The following is a 21,951-nucleotide window of genomic DNA, read 5'->3' as shown; positions in this document are numbered from 1 at the left end:
ATCATCATTTTCAGTTAGAAGGTAGAAATGAAAAGATGAAAATTGATGATCTGTCTCAGCTGCTACCCTTTGCCTGCAAATATGTACTGAAGAACCCACTTAACGTCCATCGTTGAGGAAATCTTTATTCATTCAATATTCTCATATGCCTTATATAGGACTTAGGAGCTAATCAAGGGAAAACAATATTGTCAGTTTGGAAGTGGAAGCCCCAAAAACACACAGGGAGCATTTATTTATTTCTGTATGCTATATCTTCATATAGTGGCTAATGTAAGAGAATTAAGGCTTGAAGAAAAGCAAAAAAAAAAATACTGCAGTTCTTCAGTGCAAGTTGGTGCAAAATAAAATGAATTTTTGTTCCAACGGTACATCTCATTGGCTGATGAAAATATGCAAATTTAACTTTATGAACCATTGCACATTACTCCCCTGCCTCCTCTGATAAGCAGTCTGATTTGTTATTCACCCACTTTTACCATTACTACTTTTGCTATCAAATACATACACAAAGGATAGTCAGATAGAGTAACTTTATTTTTTCCATTTTCTTTATGCATAAAATGTTGCAAAACTCCACAAGTTATGGAGCATTTCATATGAAATGAAGGGTTTAGTTTGTGTTTCTTTTGATCAGACAGAATCTTCGTATTATTATTTAAAGTGTGCAATTAACATTTTTGAAGAGACAATGCAAGTCTTTTTTAAAAAGATGTTAGTGGCCTTTCACGAGATAAAGGGACAAAATACATTAAAATCTTGATCTCTTTGAGTCGAATAGTAAATTTCTCATTTACTTCAATACCTTTAGAACTTCAGCCGTTTTCATTTTTCCTTAATTATGTACAATACAAGCAACATATTTATTACTATATTATTACTGAATTGCAGTCTGACATTCTTGATTAGTTTTAAAAGTCTAAGAATGTAAAATAAAGTATTCAGAAAATATTTTACATCTATATCAAGACAATATCTTAAAATACTGACAGACTCTCCTTTATTCCTTATGCTTGCTCTACTATATAAAAGTGCTCCAAGCCTTTCGTTTTCTTTGGCAAATATGAAATCAAGCATAAAGCTTCTGGTTTTCAATTAAAGTATTCTTATGATCCACACTGATCAGATAGCTCATGTACATTGCATAACAAATTTTAAAAAGAAAATAAAAGTGAGAAATTGACATTTTGGGAAATATCCAGGGGAGTCAAATGATTTATCTCAACAGTGAATTTAACCCATATATTTTAACATTTTAAAGAAGGTATAATGTTCTGACCAGCACTCCACAACATGAATAGAAACAAAGAAAGGAAAGAAAAAACCCTGCCTTTCCACTCAAATTGTTGCACAGATCAGAAGTTTCAGATTTCCCACATTTTCATTTGCACTACTTTTGTTGTTGTTTTTCTATTATTAATTTTGGTGTTGAATTACAATTCCTTAAAGGTAAAAAAATAGATTTAATTTATGCTGTTGTAAGAGATTTTATTACTCTTCACAAGATACATACAAATGAACATATCAAGTAACCCTAAGCAGCATCTGATTTCAATAAAAGCCTTTATAAGAAACGGACAGCTGCCAGTAAGTTCTCAGAAAATATATTTAAAAATGGGTCTTCTTTCAAGTTGCTCTGAGCAACTTGTCGCTTTCAAAGGCAAGTTCAGCTTTGTTGGCATTATGGTATGAACTACAGCCTGTACTTCGTTATGGCTTCCAACCTCTTTTAGAGTTCCAAAACTTGCAATGTTTAATCACATTAAATTTTGCAAGAAGGTAAGAAAGGCATAAGAAAGGAAAAGAACAACAGTATGGTCAATAAGTTCTAATGCCAGCCACATTTTTTTCCTGAAAAACTGGCTGTTAGCCATCAGAGGCTAAAATAAGTATGAAAGAGAAATTAACAGCTGAATAATTTATAAAGTCTTTCCCTTCTGCAAAATTAAATTTTTGAGAGAAATTGCAGTTTAGCACATCCTTGGAAGCACAAGCAACCAATATAACTTTCATTGTCTGTCCTTAGAATTTATAGTGAAATTCTTTTGTCATGAGAAGAGCAACTATAACTTCATGTTTAATTAGATTTGCCAACAACAAAGATGAAATTGAATGTTTTATAGCAGAAGGTGTGGTTTATTTGTTTTGTTGCATTTTGTTTTGCTTTCATGACTCAGTGTTATATGTGGTATATAAGTTGTCAAAGCAAATTTAATCTGCTCTTCAACTTTAACTTCTTTTTTTAATCAACTGTAATTTTATAATGACAGTTGCCTGATCTCAGTCTACTTCAATATCTTTATGGCCTTCTGCAAAGTGTCACATGGTATGGAACCCCTGACCTAATTTAGACCCGCCTGTTCTGGCTTCACCCCATCCTCTGCTGCCTCACTATAAAGGCAGTGGCTTTTCCAGGCCGAGGGACATGGTCTAGCCTTGGGTGTGTTTCCATCACAGCAATCAAAACACTGGTTAACAGTGCTCAGCTGAAACCGAGACAGTAGGTTATCAATGTCATTAAATCAATTTCTGAATTTTGTAGTGGTAATGTAAAACCATGAGTTTAATACAAAAAAAGAACAAACGGGTACCAGGCTATACTCCAGGGGTTTAATAGACTCAGTCTATTTTATTAGTATATGTGATCCTTTCTAGCCAAGGAACTGGCGGGACTTATTGACAGGTGTTTAAACTAGGTATGAAGGGGGAAGGGGACAAAATGAGGACCGCTGGGACTGAGGGGGCAGTTTGAGGCTCCAAACAGAACTTGATGGGTGGAGACACTGGAGTTCAAAGGCTTGGAGAGGGGTGGGGGGATGCTGCTTCTCTTAAGTGTCTGTATTCTAATGCGCGTAGCATGGGAAATAAACAGGAAGAGCTGGAGTTCTGTGTGCGGTCGCGAGGTCATGATCTCATTGAGATCACGGAGACATGGTGGGACAGCTCGCATGACTGGAATGTTGTCATGGAGGGCTATGTGCTTTTTAGGAAAGATCGGCTGGCTAGGCAGGGTGGTGGAGTTGCTCTTTACAAGAGAGAGCAACTAGAATGTACTGAACTTCACTTGGGGGAGAGTGGTGTAGCAGTGGAGAGCTTATGGGTGAGAATCAAGGGGCAGGCTGGTAAGGGTGACACTGTTGTGGGTGTGTACTATAGGCCCCCTGGTCAGGATGAGGAGGCTGATGAGGCCTTTCATAAGCAACTGGAAGTAGCGTCATGGTCTCAGGCACTGGTGCTTATGGGGGACTTCAATTATCCAAATATTTGCTGGACGACCAACATGGCCAGGCACGCACGGTCCAGATGGTTCTTGCAGAGCGTTGAAGACAACTTTCTGATGCAGGTGGTAGAGGAACCGACGCGGGGAGGGGTGTTACTGGACCTTATTCTCACCAACAGGGATGGACTTGTTAAGGAAGTAAAGGTAGGGGGCAGTTTGGGTTGTAGTGATCATGAGATGGTGGAGTTCAAGATCCTGAGTGGAAGAAGCAAAGCAATAAGTAGGATTGCTACCCTGGACTTTAGGAGAGCCAACTTCAATCTCTTCCAGGACCTACTTGGAGCTATCCCATGGGCTTGGGTGTTAGAAGGTAAGGGGGCCTCTGAGAGCTGGTCAGCATTTAAACAGCTCTTCTTCCAAGCTCAGGATCAGTGCGTCCCAGTGAGCAAGAAAAGGGAAAAGGTGGCAGGAGACCTGCGTGGATGAGCAAGGAGCTCATGTGCAAGCTCAAAGGAAAGAAGAAGGTCCATGAAATGTGGAAAAAGGGTCTGACCACTTGGGAAGAATATAGGAATGTAGTCAGGGCCTGCAGGGATGCAACGAGGAAAGCTAAAGCCTGTCTGGAATTGAATCTGGCTAAAGTGATAAAGGATAATAAAAAAAGCTTCTTCAAGTATGTTAACAGCAAAAGGAAGACTAGAGACAATGTGGGCCCCTTACTAAGTGAGGGGGGGGTTCTGGTAACGGAGGATGCTGAGAAGGCAGAGATACTGAATGTCTTCTTTGCTTCTGTCTTCAGAGAAAAAGCTCTCCCTTGGGAATCCCGGACCCTGGAGGTTAGTGAGAGGATCTGGGGAATGGAAGACTTCCCTTTAGTCAGGGAAGAGGCGTTCCAAGAGCGCCTAGGCAACACCAATGCTCATAAATCCATGGGACCCGATGGGATGCATCCACGGGTGCTGAGGGAGCTGGAAGAGGTGATTGCTGAATTGCTCGCTGTCATCTTTGAGAGGTCTTGGAAAATTAAGGGGGTGCCTGAAGACTGGTGGATTGCCAATGTCACTCCGGTCTTCAAAAAGGGCAAGAAGGAAGATCCGGGTAATTATAGGCCTGTCAGCCTCACCTCTGTCCCTGGAGAGGTGATGGAACAGCTTGTGCTGGATACCATCTCCAGACAACTGGGAGAAAAGGAGGTTATCAGGAGTAGTCAGCATGGGTTCACCAAGGGGAGGTCGTGCTCGACCAACCTGGTGGCTTTCTATGATGCTGTTACATGCTGGGTGGATGGGGGAAGAGAGGTAGATGTAGTCTACCTTGATTTTAGAAAGGCATTTGATACTGTCTCCCACGACATCCTTATAACAAAGCTGAGGAAGTGTGGGATAGACGAGTGGACAGTGAGGTGGGTTGAGAACTGGCTGACTGGCAGAGTGCAGAGGGTCATCGTTGGTGGTGCAGAGTCTGGCTGGAGACCTGTAACCAGTGGTGTCCCCCAGGGGTCTGTGCTGGGTCCGGTCTTATTCAACATCTTCATCAATGACCTTGATGAGGGGATAGTGGCCACCCTCAGCAAGTTTGCTGATGATACGAAGTTGGGAGGATTGGCTGACACGCCTGAAGGCTGTGCTGCCATTCAGCGAGACCTGGACAGGCTGGAGAGCTGGGCAGTAAGAAACTGGATGAGGTTCAACAAAAGCAAGTGTAGGGTCTTACACTTAGGGAGGAAGAATTGCATGCACCAATACAGGCTGGGGGATGAGCTGCTGGAGAGGAGCTCTGCAGAGAGGGATCTGGTCGTCCTGGTGGACAACAGGTTGGCCATGAGCCAGCAGTGTGCTCTCGTGGCCAAAAAGGCCAATGGCATTCTGGGGTGCATTACAAAGAGCGTGTCCAGCAGGTCGAGGGAGGTGATCCTCCCCCTCTACTCTGCCCTGGTAAGGCCTCATCTGGAGTACTGTGTCCAGCTCTGGGCTCCCCAGTTCAAAAAAGACAGGGATCTCTTGGAAAGAGTCCAGCGGTGGGCCACAAGGATGGTGAAGGGCCTGGAGCATCTCCCCTATGAAGAAAGGCTAAGTGAACTGGGTCTGTTTAGCCTTGAGAAAAGATGACTGAGAGGGGACCTGATCCAGGTTTATAAATATCTGAGGTGTGGCGGCCATAGCGGTGAGGCCAGTCTCTTTTCAGTGGTACGTGGAGACAGGACGAGGGGAAACGGACATAAGCTGCAGCATGGGAAGTTTCGCACAAATATGCATAAGAACTTCTTCACGGTGAGGGTGACGGAGCACTGGAACAGGCTGCCCATGGAGGTTGTGGAGTCTCCTTCTCTGGAGATATTCAAGTCTCGCCTGGACGCCTACCTGTGCGACCTGGTGTAGGGAACCTGCTGTGGCAGGGGGGTTGGTCTCGATGATCTCTAGAGGTCCCTTCCAACCCCTACAATTCTGTGATTCTTAATCTTCTATTGATCTCTTCTTAAACTTGGAGGCAAAAGCTCCAATTAGTACTAATCAACTGAAGCTACATTTAAATGCAGCTCCTGTCTGTAAAAACACTATCAACAATCTAGATTTGCTGCTTCTAAAGTATAATGTTTCACCCATTTTCTGCCTGCAAATTCTGCAGTGCTCCTTTTTTTTTCCTAAAAACCTTAAGAAGTCAGAAAGTGTTTTTTGTTGGTCCCTTACACCTTACCAAGAGTTGTTTCTTCAAACCTTAGTGAGAGGCAAATTGCAAGTACAGAATCTCTACTGCCTGAAAAGCATAAAAAACACTATTTCAGCAAAGGAGTTATAAATTCATGGAAAAAGATAGATGGATCACCCAAAAGCACAACGTTTGAAAAACAAGCCACACACTGTAAGAATGGGAAAGAAAAAAAAAAAAAAAAGAAACATGAATTCATAACAAAATGGATATTTACAATGAAAAACAAAACACTTTTTAATAGATTTCAAATAATAAATCTGTTTTACATTAATCTAGATAGAGCAGCACTTATCTTGACGTTGCTAGAAATGTTTAAATGATGACTGCCATACTTTCAAATATATGCAATACTGGGATATGTAAACCAACTGGCAACAACCTCCCTCAAAGCGTCTCTACATGTAGACCTAGTGGGTCATGGGTTACTGTCAGTATTTTAGATGAACTATAGTGATGTTAAGAATTCAAAACATCAAAGCAAAATTAGACTCCAAAATCAATGTTATTGAACAGAACATTAAAACAAAATATCATTTGGATTTTATAAAAGCATGCCTTTTCTACAGGATGCCTAAAAATTATAAATGGATTGTATTAGAAAATCCATAAAAGAAAAAATGAAAACAGCATTTTCACCATCAGACCAGAGCCTTTACTGGCTTATTATTTTGCTTCTGTACTGAATTTGTTACCTGAAGTTTTCAGGAGTTTTTAGTTTTCAGCCTCCATTAGAAATAGTGAGGCCAGCAGGAGCAGGTAGGTAATCATGCTCCTGTACTGGTGAGACCAGACCTTGAGTATTGTGTTCAGTTTTAGGCCTCTCACTACAAGATATTAAGGCCCTGGAACATGTCCAAAGAAGGGCAACAAAACTGGTGAGGAGTCTGGAGCACAAGTCTTATGACGAGTGGCTGAGGGAACTGGGATTGTTTAGTCTGGAGAAGAGGAGGCTCAGAGGAGACCTCATTGCACTCTACAACTTCTTGAAGAGAGGTTGTGGTGAAGAGGGGCTTGGCCTCTTCTCCCAGGCAACAAACAGGACCTGAGGAAATTGCCCACAAGTTGTACCAAAGGAGGTTTAGATTAGATAGAAAGAAAAACTTTTTCTCTCGGAGAGTGGTCAGGCACTGGAATGGCCTGCCCAGGGAGGTGGTGGAGTCGCTGTCCCTGGCAGTGTTCAAGAGGCGTCTGGATAAGGAGATATAAGATATGGTTTAGTAACTTGTGGTAGCAGTGGTAATGGGAGGATGGTTGGACTAGATGATCTTGTAGGTCCTTTCTAACCTTGTAATTCTATGATTCTATGATTCAATTTAAGAATAATAAACAATCCATATGAAAGCAAAGCAATCTATTAAGATCTGTTGTGCTGCTATGTATTCTCTTTATGAATTTTATTTCATGTTAAAAACTAAACGAATGAGCATATAGTTTCTAATGATCCTGTAACACATAATTGTTTCTGATGTTATAAGCAAAGGATGCAGTGACATGATAGTCCCTAAATCATGGGATCTGGATGAGGTTTCTCCGCTGCATTTGTGCAAATCCAATTTCTATGACTCAGCAGTAGATTTTAAATAATAAATCAAAATAAGAATAAAAATAAATAAATAGCAAATAATGTGTTGATATCAATGGAAATAATATTTATTCATCATTGCTTGGAGCTAGAGTTTTACTTAAGCAGAAGATTGGCTATGGTAACTGACATTAGCTGACACAATTACTGGACAGTTAACAAGACAGGCCAGAGATCAAAATAATCAGGAAATCATCCGCATGAAACTGAAAGATGTAGGTGAGGCAAAGTAGTAATGCATATGTCGACATCAGCAATACTAACATTCACTGTAAGCTAAACTGAGCTGAAGTGAAGTTCCCTTCTTGTATGTAAGCACTGAACTGTGATTTATTCAGCACACTCAAACTCTGGGGTTATTCCCATAAGTCCTAATCTATCTCTGTCCCTTTCTACCAACAGATCGCCTTTTCATTTCCTGTATTAGTAGAGTTACACACACAGGAGATAAAAGAAGGGCTGTCTGGAGACAGGAAGAGATATATGCATATCTGAATTTAGAGAAAAACTAAAAATACAAGCATAAAGAAGCCACAGTGTCACAACTATGCTGCCGAAGAAAAAAACTGATATGTTGTGTAATAATGTACACTCTGTGAATATGAAGGAATCTGGCTCTGTTTGAGGTAAAAATGAGACCATATACTACTTACTTTCTTTGACTACTTCTGCACAGCTTCAGCATATATTTTTCACAAACTAACAATATATAAAAGTACTAACAAAAATGATACCTTGAAAGTTAGGCACATTAATAGTCAATAATTCTTTACTTAATTCATTTTACCTTGAAAAAACTTCTTCCAAATTGCTACAAGGAAATTAGTATTTTACTCAAAATTTACCTCTGAAAACTTACTAACCTCTCAGTAAGTTTTCACTCATATTCCTTTCTTTTAAACCATAATGACCCTGAAGAATCCAGAAGATCATTTTATGACCCATTTTGAAGTCCAAAGATGTACCTCTGGTCAGTCAAATCCAAAGCAGTTCATTTACAACACTCAATGTTTCAGTGCATTGATGTTCTAACTCATAAACGAGGAATGCAGTGAAGAAATGTAAAGTTCTCTACAAATTATGTAAGAAGACTCCTTGAGAATTAAACTCTGATGTATGTACACGGCCTATTATGATCATTTATAGTGAGTTATAATTGCATGTGGAAAAAACTTTTGCTAAAATGAAGTCTAGTCTTTTAAGACAGTACTTAAAATGGATGTTTACATCAAGAAAGGGAAAGAGATAAGAGACTTACTATTCCTATCAGTATGATTTAGAATCCTAAAGGAAGAAAATACGAAATTACAAGTGGACTCTGTAATGCTAAAATAAGTTTTATAATTTTTAACTCTGAATATGTCTCTTTTACTACGCTAGATGTTTCATTTAATTATGGCTTCCAAAGTACATGATTCATATTCCTAGAATTCATCTTAGATTTTTCCTGTTATAGCTAACACTAGACACTAAGATTGTACTTAAGTATGTTAACTTTTCTTAAGATTGTTGAAGATTTTCTTATCAAAGTTTGTAACATCACTTCTGAATGTAACTACAGAAAAATAGTGCTGGGGTTTGTGGCTTTATTTTTGTTGTTCTTTTTTTTTTTTTTTTTTTTTGATTTTTTTTTTTTTCCCCCACAATAGAGAGAAGAGGAAAACCTAGACCTGGAAAATTCTAAGTAGGGCAGAGGCCTACTTAGATCCCCCAAATCCCAAAGTATTGCACAAGGCACAAACATGGCATCACAGCACAGCACTGCTTCTCGTAGCACCCCTATAGTAAGTAAAAAGGAAAAGCTAAGTCTTCTTTCCACTTTACTGACCCAAGAATCCTACTCAGGAGTTATATACGAAAATGTAAATTTATTCTCAAAGGGAAAATATTTCCCTCTAAAACAATATGTAGAACACATATCACATATTATCACAGTATACATACTTAGGAGTCCAGAGATCCCAGGATGAATACCCATAGCAGTACTTTTATCCAAAGAATAGAGAGGAATAATTATAAAATTGGAAAGCTTTCAGTCCAGGTGACAGTTACTTTACTTCAATGCTATTTGAATGCAGATAGAGTCAAGATATATATTCATAGAGCAGCTCTGAAGTCCTCCAAATCGGAGATTTTAGTTCTTTATTCTGGATTTCAGAAAAATATTACTCAGAGCACTATCTGAAGACTTATAATTCAGCCAAATGCAAGAAGTATAGATAGAAATGAAGATAATTATATGTATCATCCAGTTTAGATGATTTATAACACTAATGCTCACCATGTTACAGTTGCTATTTTTTTTTCCACCTAGGATGCGTTCTTTCTTGTTAACTTAAGACTAAAAGTTTTGGTATCTCAGTTATAGCCAACAGACAACTAGATTTCAACTTAAAAAGTCTATAGTATCTGTAAAGGTGGAGAATTCTTGTCCTAAGAAGTTTTACAGTTTTAAAACTCTAAGGATGCAGAGCCATGTGCTGTTATTAGATCTTTCCAATGACTTTTAATAACTTGCAGCATAAACACAGATGCCATTAATTATAACAAAAATTATTTTACATCCAGATGCAGTAAAAAAAGCCCACATATTTATATTCTATTATCCTGACAAAAATGTAATGATTAAATACGTATTTCTAAAGGCCAGACACTGTGTGCCTTTGAAGGACAGTCAAGAGAAGCAAGTGTCCTTAGCAGTTTTTGCTTTTCCTCATCTAGGAAGATGAATTTTCAAAATACTGATTTAATAAACATATGTAATCACTGTTTCAAAACAGTTTTCCAGTTCTTTGTTGATGATACATTCCCAGGATGTCAAGTTGAGATTTGTCTGGCTAATATTTTACAGTGGCCATCTAGTAGATTTTACATCTACTTCTGTTAATGACACAATATAAGCTGAAAGGAAAATTATTAAATATATCTTAATTACAGAATATATACGCATAATGTCAGGCTTTCTTCTGCAAAAGAGTGGTCAGGCACTGGAACAAGCTCTCCAGGAAGGTGGTGGAATCATCATCCCTGAAGGTGTTCAAGAAACATTTAGATGTTGTACTGAGGGAAATGGTTTAAATGGGAAATACTGGTGATAGGTGAACAGATGGACTGGATAATCTTGGAGGTCTTTTCCAACCTTGGTGATTCTATGATTCTATATTATAAAAATAATTATACTCAGTAGCTGGGTACATTCAGGTGCAAATTTTCCAAAGGAAGGAAATATATATACGCAGAGACTTCAGTTACTTGTTATTCTGTCTGCCCTGTTCAGTGCAAATTCCTCTATCACAAGATGTGATAATATCAGTAGAGCTACACAGTTATGACACTTAAATCTGGTTTGCATGTGTCCTCCTACATAAGAACTCACAAATGAAACAAACTCAGAGAAATAAATATTTTGAAAGGAAGACAATTCAGGCTAGAAGAACTGGATACAAATACTGTCAACCTTACGAATGTATATGTTATGAATTATATAACTTTTTAAAATTTTATGAATAAATATATTTGCTTTCCATGCATTTATTTACTTTGTATTTTCTCTGTATTTTCTTTGTCGTTAAGAAATAATGCAATAGTACATGGAATTCAATTAATATCTTCCAATCTCTAGGGAGAACCAAATGTATTCTCAAGAATCACATTTACATTTCACAAAAACAGAAATTAAAAAAGCAACAAAGAGATGCGCTCACGATTTCTCTGAGCTAAGTGATATATGCATATTCTAATTCAAACATAAACCTTGTATAACAAAGAATAAATTCTTTAGTGTCCAAAAAATTTACATTTACTAACACTGAGAAGAATTATACATTTAATGCCAAATTTAACATTGTAGTTTTGCAGGGCATTTAAAATCTTGTTATTGCTTTTCGGTTTCTTATATGAATAAATCTCTATTATGTTGGTAGTTTTTTTTTCCTAAACACCACAACAACTGTCTGCCTCTCTTTCCTTCCTTAATCTTCAGTATAAATTCACATAGTAGGAATATATAAATGAAAATAATGAAAACTTCCTTTTCCTTAAGATTGATATGTACTGCTGGACAGTCAAATAGCTTAAATAACTTACAATCATCTATATTCTTCAAAACTTTAATTTCAAGAAACAACAATAAAAGCTCTAAGGAGAACCTTTCAATAAACATTTTTAACAGATCAATAACTGTCACTAAGCTCCTAGGCAAACATTTTATCTAATAACAACAACAAATCCAATTTAATGAAGATTATGTACATACACATAAAAAGTGTATTGTTTGTTTTTGATATACTTCTGAACACCAAAATTTAATATATATATACAACAAAATATACATTTTTCATTCCTCGCTTTATGTTTAAATCTACCTTTAACTTTGAAAAAATGTTCTTTTTTATTTAAATAAGAGTCAAAACAGAAGTAAAAACTAAACAGAACAGTTTTCATTGCTCTGATACTAACCACATTAAACACAGTAATAGATAACTCAGGAAAAGTTTCTTCTTTTCCAAAATAGTATAGACCAAGAACTTTGATCAGCTTTGCTAATAAGAAAAGATTTTAAATGTCATCCTAAAAACACTCCAATCACTTTTTTTTTTTTTTTTTTAATCTAAAATGATGGAAATATGAGCGTACAAAAGAAAAAAAGGAAACAAAAATCTACAAGCTTTTTCATCAAAATTACAAAATCATTCCAATGTCTGCTGTTATTACCAATGAAGAAATGAAGCATCATGGAACCATGGAGAAAGCAGAAAATTAATATTTTTGGCATTCTGTTCTGGATGTAAGGGTAATTTGGCATTCAATATAATACTGACAGGAATATGTACAATGTCATGAAGACGGTTTTCTTGGAATCTTTGAAAGACAGAAGTATTACTTTTTCTTAAAAGTATAAATTATTCATATGGAGTTCCTCAAACTTAAAAGAAACTTCTTGACTTATTCTAAATTTTTCTTCTTTTTTTTTTTTTTAATTTATAATGAATTGACAATATTTCAGTTAAACAAACAAACAAACAAAAAAAACCTTCTTAAATAATTGAAAAAAGAGCAAATATGATACAGTGATAAATTTTGCTTAAACTATCACTAAGGTCACAGAAATCAAGTGATTTTTTGTTTATGGTGAAGACAATTGACAAGAAAATGGGGAGTTGTAAGTCAGTCTAGTTTCAAGAAAACATTAAACAGTATTCAATATGAATGTACTATAGTCAAACTAATCACCTTCAGGAATGTTTTAAGGTTCAAGTATATATTAAATCAATAGATTTAATTAGCAATTAAATATTTATATCAAACTGGCCATTTAATAAACATACTTTCTAAATCTTTCAATATAAGTCTTGTGATGAAGAAAAGAGTCACTTACCTAAAACCCCCAGCCTGTAATTGAGGGTGACAACAATGACATTTCCATAACTTGCAAGAATGCTCCCATCAATCATGTTGCCAGTACCCTCCATGTAAGATCCGCCATGGATGTAGACCATAACTGGTTTCTTGCTGTTCTGATCATGAATGTCTGAAAAAATTCAAGTAATGAAAACATAATAAACTAATAAAAAAAAAATGAAATCTGGCATTAGTATTTTTTAAAAGTGCTAAAATTATTCATAGTTGTTTCTCATGTTTTCCATGTCATCATCACCTCTTTAATCAGCTATTTTACACAATTCAGGATCATTCTACAAGCCCAATATTTTTACACTTTTCATATTTCTTACTTCAAATGCCATTTTTTATTAAAAGTTTTCAGAATCTCCTTAAAAACTTTTCATATTACAGAAATTTAATTTGATTGTAAACATCGAAAATCCAAAGGAAAAAAAATAAAATTCTGGAATAATCTTGACTTTTTTTTTTTTTTTAAATATATTCCAGTTTGGTTCTATTTCAATTTACAAATATCTGTACGTTTAATAACAAAATTACAATAATGATTCATAATTTCCCATTCCTCAGTGAGACATATTTGTTGAAATTACATTTCCTATAGTTCAGTAACAGATAATATCACAAAAACAAATTGTTCTGAATAAAGTAAACACAGCAAACTATCATTTCTTCTTAGTAGCCTAGGAGTAAAGAAACACTGAGAATTTAAGTGAATATTTGGCTCAGATTTTTTTTTTTTTAATGTAAATCATGATTTTTTATTTTTTATTTATTTTTTTTTTTTTTTTGGCAGCTAACCGTTAAAGAATATCCTTATATTTATGGTCATGAATTATATGGATAATCTTTGGTACACAGAGAAAATTTTCTTATAGCTTTCATGCAGATAAACAGTTGCGTCTTACTTTCCAAAATAAAGTAAATTAAATTGATAGCAATATTTTTATACTTCTGAGTGAGATACAAAGTTGCACTAATCAATAATTTAGGCATTTTGTACTACATTCACATTTCTAATAATCGAATAGTAAGCCCCCTGATCAGACTAATTAACTTAGGAATTAGTTCTTGCCAAACAGTGGGAATAATATACCTTAAAAAGCGGAACAGTTTCAGCAAGCTGCTGTTAGAATGAACTGTACACTGTTTACAAATAATTCACTATATCTGCATGTGGAGTAGGACCACTTCTTTCAATTAAATAATATAAAACACCAGGGGAAGCAATGTCTCTGACTACATAGTCAGCATTTAAAAACAAACAGGAGCAACTGAGCTCTCTTCTGAGTAATTTTCAACAGTTGTGTTGAACAGTGGAAAAAGTAAGAGGAGGAAGAATAGGCTGAGACAATGCAGAGAGGAAAGAGAAGTGACTTTGAAAGCCTTCTAAGGCTCTCAGCTCCCTCAGATTTGTTAGGATTAACTCTCAGTTACCAAAAATGCAAGCAGCAATGAGCCATCCCATATGCAATATTTTGTATATGGGGAAGAAATTTTGAAAGTATTTCAAGGTAAATTGTGACTGGTCATATTTCTATGGCAAACTACCACTTTGCTCATGCAAATATCAAAAGTCATCAGTTGAGTGAAAGGCCAATATGGCCAACTGTACATCTACACAGCAGTGTATTTAAGACTAGAATTTAAGACTTCTCATAGAATCTGCCTTCTGGTCGTGAAGATATATACTTTACATGTTGCATTTTATATGTTGCATCTAGGCAGCAGAACAAAAAGCTTTGTGATAAGATTTGTGTAATTTTTGCAACTATTAGAGGGATGCAGACATTAAAGAGGTCATGTAAAGCAATGATGTACATAATAATAGATTAGGTATTTTTCTCTTTGCAGCTTTCACAGCAAAGTACATGAAAAGAGTTTCTTTTTCCTGTGAGAGCTTAGCTCTAAGAAAATTAAAGCAATAACTACTAAATGCAATTATTTGTGTTAGAGAACAATCTTTCTTTTCTCTCCCCAAAAGTCTTGTGGCATTATTTGTTATATTCTATCCTTTCTTATTGCAAAGTACTTCCTCGGGGTTGAATCTTTCAACGCTGAAATCAATGAGAGATTTTCCCTTCAATGGGAACATGATTAATTTCAACATAAAAGAAATGAGCTTCATGCGTTTTATGTATTTAGTTCCTAAACTGTATGTCTTTGTTTGGATCCGAACTTAGATACTAACACTTTATAACTTTTGAAGAAATCTGAAAGAATTATGGGTTCATAATCAAATATCTAATTTTTAAGAGCAATTTTGTTTTCACTTACTATTTATCTTTTGCTTAAAAATTGACCATAGAATCTGTTATAGCAAATGATAATACTGTCATTTTGAAAAGGCATATGTAGAGACACATTTATAAACAGAAATAGAACAAAATTCAGACAATAACAGAGGAAGCCTGCAGAGCATTTTTTTTTTTTTTGTTACAAGAAATAGTGTAATTCAGAAATGAAGGTTGTGCAGTAGAGGGCAACCACTGTGAATTGAAGATTGTATACTTTTATTGTGGTATTTCATATGTGGAGAGAGTAGCTATAATTGAGCTGAACACCCAAGCAAGAGGAAATTAAAAAGTAACGTCAACACAGTATGCATGATTCTAAGGGGAATCAGTAGGGCAAATTTTTCAAATGCACTTGAACTTCAGATTGAAGAAAATTATAAAGGCACTTTGGAATGGATAAGAAAGAGAGAAAGAGACACATTGCTGCAAAAACAGAACAACAAACTTCTCAAGGCGGTGATCTGCTCATTTAATTTGAAAATACTTTTCTTAATTTGGTAAGTACAAAAAGTATACTAAAATGCCAGTGTAACATAAATGAAAAGGATGGTGAGAATAGAGGAAGATTTCATGACTTCTTTCTATATCAGGGTATCCTGTCTTTTCTGTGCCAAGGCAAGAAAAGGAGTATTTCCTTGCAAAACATTTTTGGGGTACTTCTCTGTGAACTTTAACATTTCCTTTCAGGGAATCCAATCCAATTCAGAAAGAAGTCAATGAAAAAGATTGTCACTGATTTCAGTGGGAATGTGGTCATAGCCAGAATGAATGTATCTCAGAGACTAGCTGATTACAGGGAAACAAACAAACAAACAAACAAAACAAAACAAAAAACAATAAAGCAACATCAACAGCTTCTTTTACTTTTATATCCCAGAAATAAATCACATCATGTGAGAAAAATATATAAATTAAAATATCAAAGATGAAGCACAATGCAGCTGCATTTAATGTACAGTAAGTGCACTGGGGAAACAGTGAAAATGAAGAACGTATGCAAGCTTTTTTCATGAATTTCAAACAGGTGAATTTACAAAAAATGTAAGAGAGAGAAGAGCACATGCATGTTTTTAAATTCATTTTCTCACCAAATAAACTATATGTGAGGGGAAGTATATGATTTTCAAGAGTGTTCTTGTTCACTTCACTCACTTCACACATATTTAGCAATAAACTTTGCACTTATGTTACAGGGGAATTTCAGTTATCTAAATGTTAATTTGGATTTAAGAAGAAAAACGATGTTATCTCTAAAGAAGAAATTAAAAAAGCACACGGAAGTGTGTTTCTGTAAATAAGGGACTAAAAATCATGTTGAAATAACAGTAATAACAATAACAATAATAATCAATATTATTATAATAAAAATGTAAAAGTTTATGTTCATGCATCAGGGTTGAGCTTTGAAAAAACAAAAAATACCTTCATCTTCACCACGATCATTACTGGTTATATCATCTGCGCTTTTCTTTGTGTTGGCTCCTGGGATCATAGTGAGGAGGAGAATAAAGGGAAAAAAGAGAATTCAAAAACAGCAGGTTCTCAAAAATAAAAATAAAAAAAACAACTAGTACAAAACCAAAAAATGTAACAAAAATATCAAAATCTGTTACATTTGAATTTGAAAAACAAAAAAAGATGCAAACTGCACATAAACATAAAATGTCAAGAAGAACAAATTGAAAATATTTGAAAAAAATGTATCAGTCTGTGACAATGCAGTTACTTCAGTTAAAAGTGATTGCTGCAAAAAAAAGCAAAATTAATGTGCAATTAAAAAAGAATATAAACCAAAAAAAGTATATTAAAAATTTCACGAAAGTATGGTTTCTACATAAGAAATGAAACTGATTTCATTATGTTCTGTTGCCTTGAAGAAGTAATGGCTTCAGTCACTATCTTCAATGACTTCAAGTTTTATTCATTCTTATGAGGCTTTATTAGGAATTAACCTAAATCTTAAATGAAACCAATAGAAATAAAATTATCATTAAATCTTACACAATTTGAAAGGACCAAGAAAAAACATAGTAGACTTCCTTAAAATTTAGTTTTCCTTCTCATGTGAGCAAAAAGATATTCAAAACAGAAAACTGAAAACAAAGAAGAAACACAAAATTGAGTCAATCCCAGACATGATTTTTTTCCCAAAAGTAGCCTTTGTTTGTATTATGCTACTCAAACTCTGTAGAAAAACATAGAAATGGAAAACAGGTACTTACCACGAGAAAGAATTTGTACATTTTAATAACAAAAAAAAAAAAAGCTAAAGAATAAATTTTAATCTGTATTTAATATACTTTCACAGTGTACTTTTGAGGCACATGAACACCTATCCCACAGCACACATACATGTATCCACACACAGCATAGCCTGTGTTTATGGAAGGAAGGTGAAATAAGCCTAACAGTTTTCCTCACCCCAGTCCTTGGTCAATTTATCTGTTTTCTGACTAAAGAAATGGCACTAAGCTTTCCATACCATGTCTCATTATGCTGTAATTACTCTGCTAACAAGTGTTTTTCTTTAATGTAAAACGTTACGCAATAAAGAGTGAAATATGAGTCAGAAGCTCATTTCTATCTTTGTTCAGAAATCAAATCAAAAAATTTTTTTTTTTTAATTGTCTTTTTTAGGGTCTGTATTTTCAAGCCAGACTGAAAAGGAGCAATAAACTTGATTGACTTCGAGTTTGCACACCAAGTGTAAGTATGGCACATATACAGCAATGCTACAATATGATATGTAAACTATGAGCTTTAGATTTTTATATAGTGGTTGGTCATTTCACACTGTCCCTTTCCTTCATAAGCCAAAGTGTATGTTTTGCTAATTTGACTGAACACAGAAGGGACAGCCTTCTGTATGGCTATAAAAGATCCTTAAAACATTCTTCTTTTAAAATAAATTTTATTCCTAAATATCTCAAGATATTCTAATATAAAATTCTCAAGTATTGTTTAGGAATTATTTTCTTAGTATGAGCAGAATTTATTTTATTTTGATTTTATATGTAAAGTTAATAAAGTTGAACCAAAAATTTACTCTCTTCTGGTCTTACAAGCAGTGTAACCATCTTATTTGGGGAGACGAGTGGGGGACTTTCTATTTAGTGAAGATTATTATTTTATTTCTTCCTTTTGTTCTTCAGTTTAATATGAGGCAGTCAAATATGAGAAGCACCAGCTGAAACTCCATCTCTTGTATCTTCAATTCAGTTGCACAGAAGTTACTGCATAGTGAATGTGTGTGTTCAATTACATGTACTCGGTGTATAATTAACTAAGTGAAAAATCACTGTCAATGAAATATAGCTGTTCTCTAATCTATCACTGTCTTCGATAAATTTCAGATGTAGTCTTCAAATTTCAATCATCACCCAAGTCTTCCATTCTTTTATTGTTCCTTCTTTTTACTTTTAGTTATAGCCCAAAGGTTGAATTTTTTTCTCAACTGCAAACCAAATAAAATTAATCCTTTAAAGTATTTTGAATCATGTAAAAAAGTTAAAAAGAAATTATTTTTCATAGACCATTAATCCAGCAAACACAACACTGCAAGCACTTAACACAGGCAATGTTGATGTCCTCCTGTTGTCTCAGTGAGCTAGTTTGATGGAAGAGAGTAAAATAACCACACATCAAACATAAAATTAAAAAATGACAAAACCAACATCTCTCCATATATAGTGCCAGTAGGCAAGAACTGTATGTGATTATTAAGATAGTTATACATTTTTGAAGTTGAGTGAAAAAAGTGAATATATCCCAACAAATTTTAATTCACATACTATCCTCCCTAAGATTGTCAGTGCATATCAGTGAGATATTGCAATGATTTTCTCTGTAATGTGCTTGGCTTAAGTGACTGGTTCAGTGTACTTTAGAAAGAAAAACACAAATGTAATAAGAATTTAATGAAACATTAGGAAGTGTCAACACACAGTGTTACTAGATTTGATGAGACACGAATATCATCTAACACAAGTATGCAAAGTAGGATTATTTGCAATATTTTGAACTTTTTTTTAATTTTCGTGGTTTGAAGCAGTTATAAAGGAGTCACCAATTTTTGGAACAGCTTAATATAATACTTAAATGTATTTAATTACAGAATATTGAGTGGGAATGTTGTTTCTCTTATTGTGTAATACACTTTCATTTTTCTGTTAGTAACTGAAGTATATTTTTAAAAGTAAGTTCTTGTCCAGGATGTTAGGTGTGAGAATTATTTTAATTCTTTTTGAGATATCATTTAATCAATATGTTAGAACATCAATATGTTCTAAAAGAGGCTTCTGTGTTCCCACCACATCGTATATTGTGCATACTAGCCAGCACTCACATAATAGTCATGTCAGTCTGAATCTGCTCGAAGAGAACAAAAGCATTATTGTTGGAATTATTTCAGAAGTAGCAAAAACACATAAGATACTTAGGAACAGTTCAGAAAAAAATTATATTGACCTTTTGAAAATATAAGCTTGCAGAACTTTATTACAGGTAGGAAAGATTTGGAATTTTCAAAGTAAGTTTTCTGATTCTTGTTTAAAATGTTGAATAATTTATCCTGAAGCTCTGTAAGAAATTGTTAACCCCTGTGATAAGGGGGGGGGGGAGAGGGGGAGGGAGGAAAGAATAACTAACTAAATAAATGAATAAGACATGCTACCCATGATTAGTGTAAAATTGCACTCATGTCCTCAATCAAAAGAGACAGAATGGGAATGTGACACAGATTCTCTTGTGATGAAAATTCAGTTCACCAAGATGAAGAGTATTTAGTACTTGCTCCTCAGACCAGAAAGCCCTCCTTCTTGAAGCTTCTCTTGAGGGGGGTGCTGTGATAGAATTTTTTCCCCCATATAAATATAAAACTCACTGCAGCAATTTTAGCCTTTGGATTCCCGCACAGTAAATGAACATTATCACTGATTTATAGGATTGACTCTTCTGCAGATAAACAACTATTTATCTATTTAATGAATATTTCCCACATAAAATATAGATGATAAATCTTAACAGTAATCCTGGAACCAGCAGTAGAGCACAGAAGAGTGCATGTGATGATCTAGTGCAATAAGGACTAAGTTTCAAAAGTTATCTCAGTTCAGATATGGAGATATTGGTGTGATACGTAGATATGTTCACAGAAGGTTACACTTGTAAGAGTGCTGCATATTAAATGTTGAGCGATCCCTTCTCATTTGTCCTACAGTTCCACTTTTTTCCTGAGTGAAACTAAAAGGCATGGCATAATTCCTCACTGAAGTGTGGCACATATATTTTTTAAGGAAATTTGCTTGGCCATTTTCTTATTGTTGCTTTTTTTTGGGGGGGGAGAAGGGGGAGAGTGGGGAGGGAGCGGGAGAGGGAGGGGATAATATATTTGATATTACAGGCATATATGTTTGCAAATCTGAGCCACTTCCAAAGTATTAACAATCAATCTAGACGTAACTGTACAGTGTTTGATTTGGGCCACTTTATTTCTCCTTAAAAAACTTTTTATGGAATGCAATTTTAAGCTTTAATTCAGCAAGCATCTCTCTTTTAAAGTATCTCATTCTGAAATTCTGTACTAATTGACCTTAAAAAATTACTTAATTTCACTTATCAATGAATGAAAGTTAATCTTGTATTATCAGATTAATTATGGATGCCACATATATCTCTACTGAAAATGAAGAAGTCATACCACTCAGTCAGTCAAGAGTTCGCTGTCTCACATTCCCTTTTATTATGAATAAGAATCTCATTCAGAAGTAGATATTCTGGAGCTTCAGGTTTTCCTAAATATATTTGCAATTTGTGGTAAATCTTTCTCCTCTCAGATATATATCATATATGTGGAATGCATTCAGGTCCTATGCATGCAGTTTACCAATGCATTTCAAGTATCCATTCTGAAGACTAATGACAGCAGAAAAATAGCTACAGCATTAGCTGAAGCCATTTTTTATTTTTTGCATTTTAAATGTAATTGTTCCACCTATCATATGGTAACCTTTTGACACCATGTAATTTTGGGAAAGCACTCAGTTTTCAGAGATCACACAGCACATTATGAATAATACTAGCATGAATAATACTAATTAGGCCTCCCAATTTCACACACTTACTCAACTTTCCGGAAAGCTCGAGCTCAGTCTAGATGAATACAGGATTTAATTGTCATTCTTTCAATGATATGTGATATGTCTATTTACGCAGCTCTTTAAACAGATCTGTAAAGTTCTTGGTTTCCCTTCCCAGGAGAGCTATCAGTTTTACAGTCAGCTCAAGTCAACAGTTCATTACTGTCTCAAGGGGGCAATAGGAAAGCAGAACTGTATTTTCTGCATTTCTCTCAAGACTGCTTTTTTGCCTTTATCTTGATTTTTACATAGTGTAAGCCTTAAGTCCTTGGCTTGCAGCTATGGCCAAAACTCTTCAGCTACCTTTGTAAGTGTACCAAGAAGCTCTCATTTGGCAGCTGAAAAAAGATCAGAAGAGGCATGTAGACATTTCAAATAAAAGTGGAGGAAGAAGATTATTGAGAATTACAGCTTGTCAAATTGTCTTAGAATCTGTCTGTGGATCACGTACCCTAGGAGAGATCTCAAGGAAAGGCACCCAGCTCTTAATGTATATCTACTTTAAAGACTGTTGATTTTATTTGAAGACATATATTCATAACATCTAGATTTGAATATCCTTTAATTTTTATCTACTTAATGAATACCGCCAATATGTAAGAGCAT

At 35.0% G+C, this 21,951-nt stretch overlaps 1 protein-coding gene across 5 annotated transcripts in view; it reads right to left on the bottom strand.

The window, feature by feature from the left end:
- The window catches only part of NLGN4X (neuroligin 4 X-linked), a 166,654-nt gene that overhangs the window by 56,873 nt on the left and 87,830 nt on the right, over positions 1 to 21,951 (bottom strand). For 4 of the 5 annotated variants that reach the window (XM_085212770.1, XM_031557517.2, XM_085212794.1 and 1 more), the window contains 2 exons: positions 16,631 to 16,690; positions 12,889 to 13,041 (listed from right to left, as the gene is read on the bottom strand). In XM_085212770.1, the coding sequence (XP_085068896.1) occupies positions 12,889 to 13,041; positions 16,631 to 16,690 (213 nt within the window). The remainder of the gene's footprint in view (positions 1 to 12,888; positions 13,042 to 16,630; positions 16,691 to 21,951) is intronic. The other variant, XM_085212802.1, reaches the window with a different exon arrangement.

The sequence above is a fragment of the Meleagris gallopavo genome, chromosome 1 (assembly GCF_905368555.1).
Source record: "Meleagris gallopavo chromosome 1, MGAL_WU_HG_1.1, whole genome shotgun sequence".
Lineage (NCBI taxonomy): Eukaryota > Metazoa > Chordata > Aves > Galliformes > Phasianidae > Meleagris > Meleagris gallopavo.
This window is presented reverse-complemented; position numbering and strand designations above follow the sequence as displayed.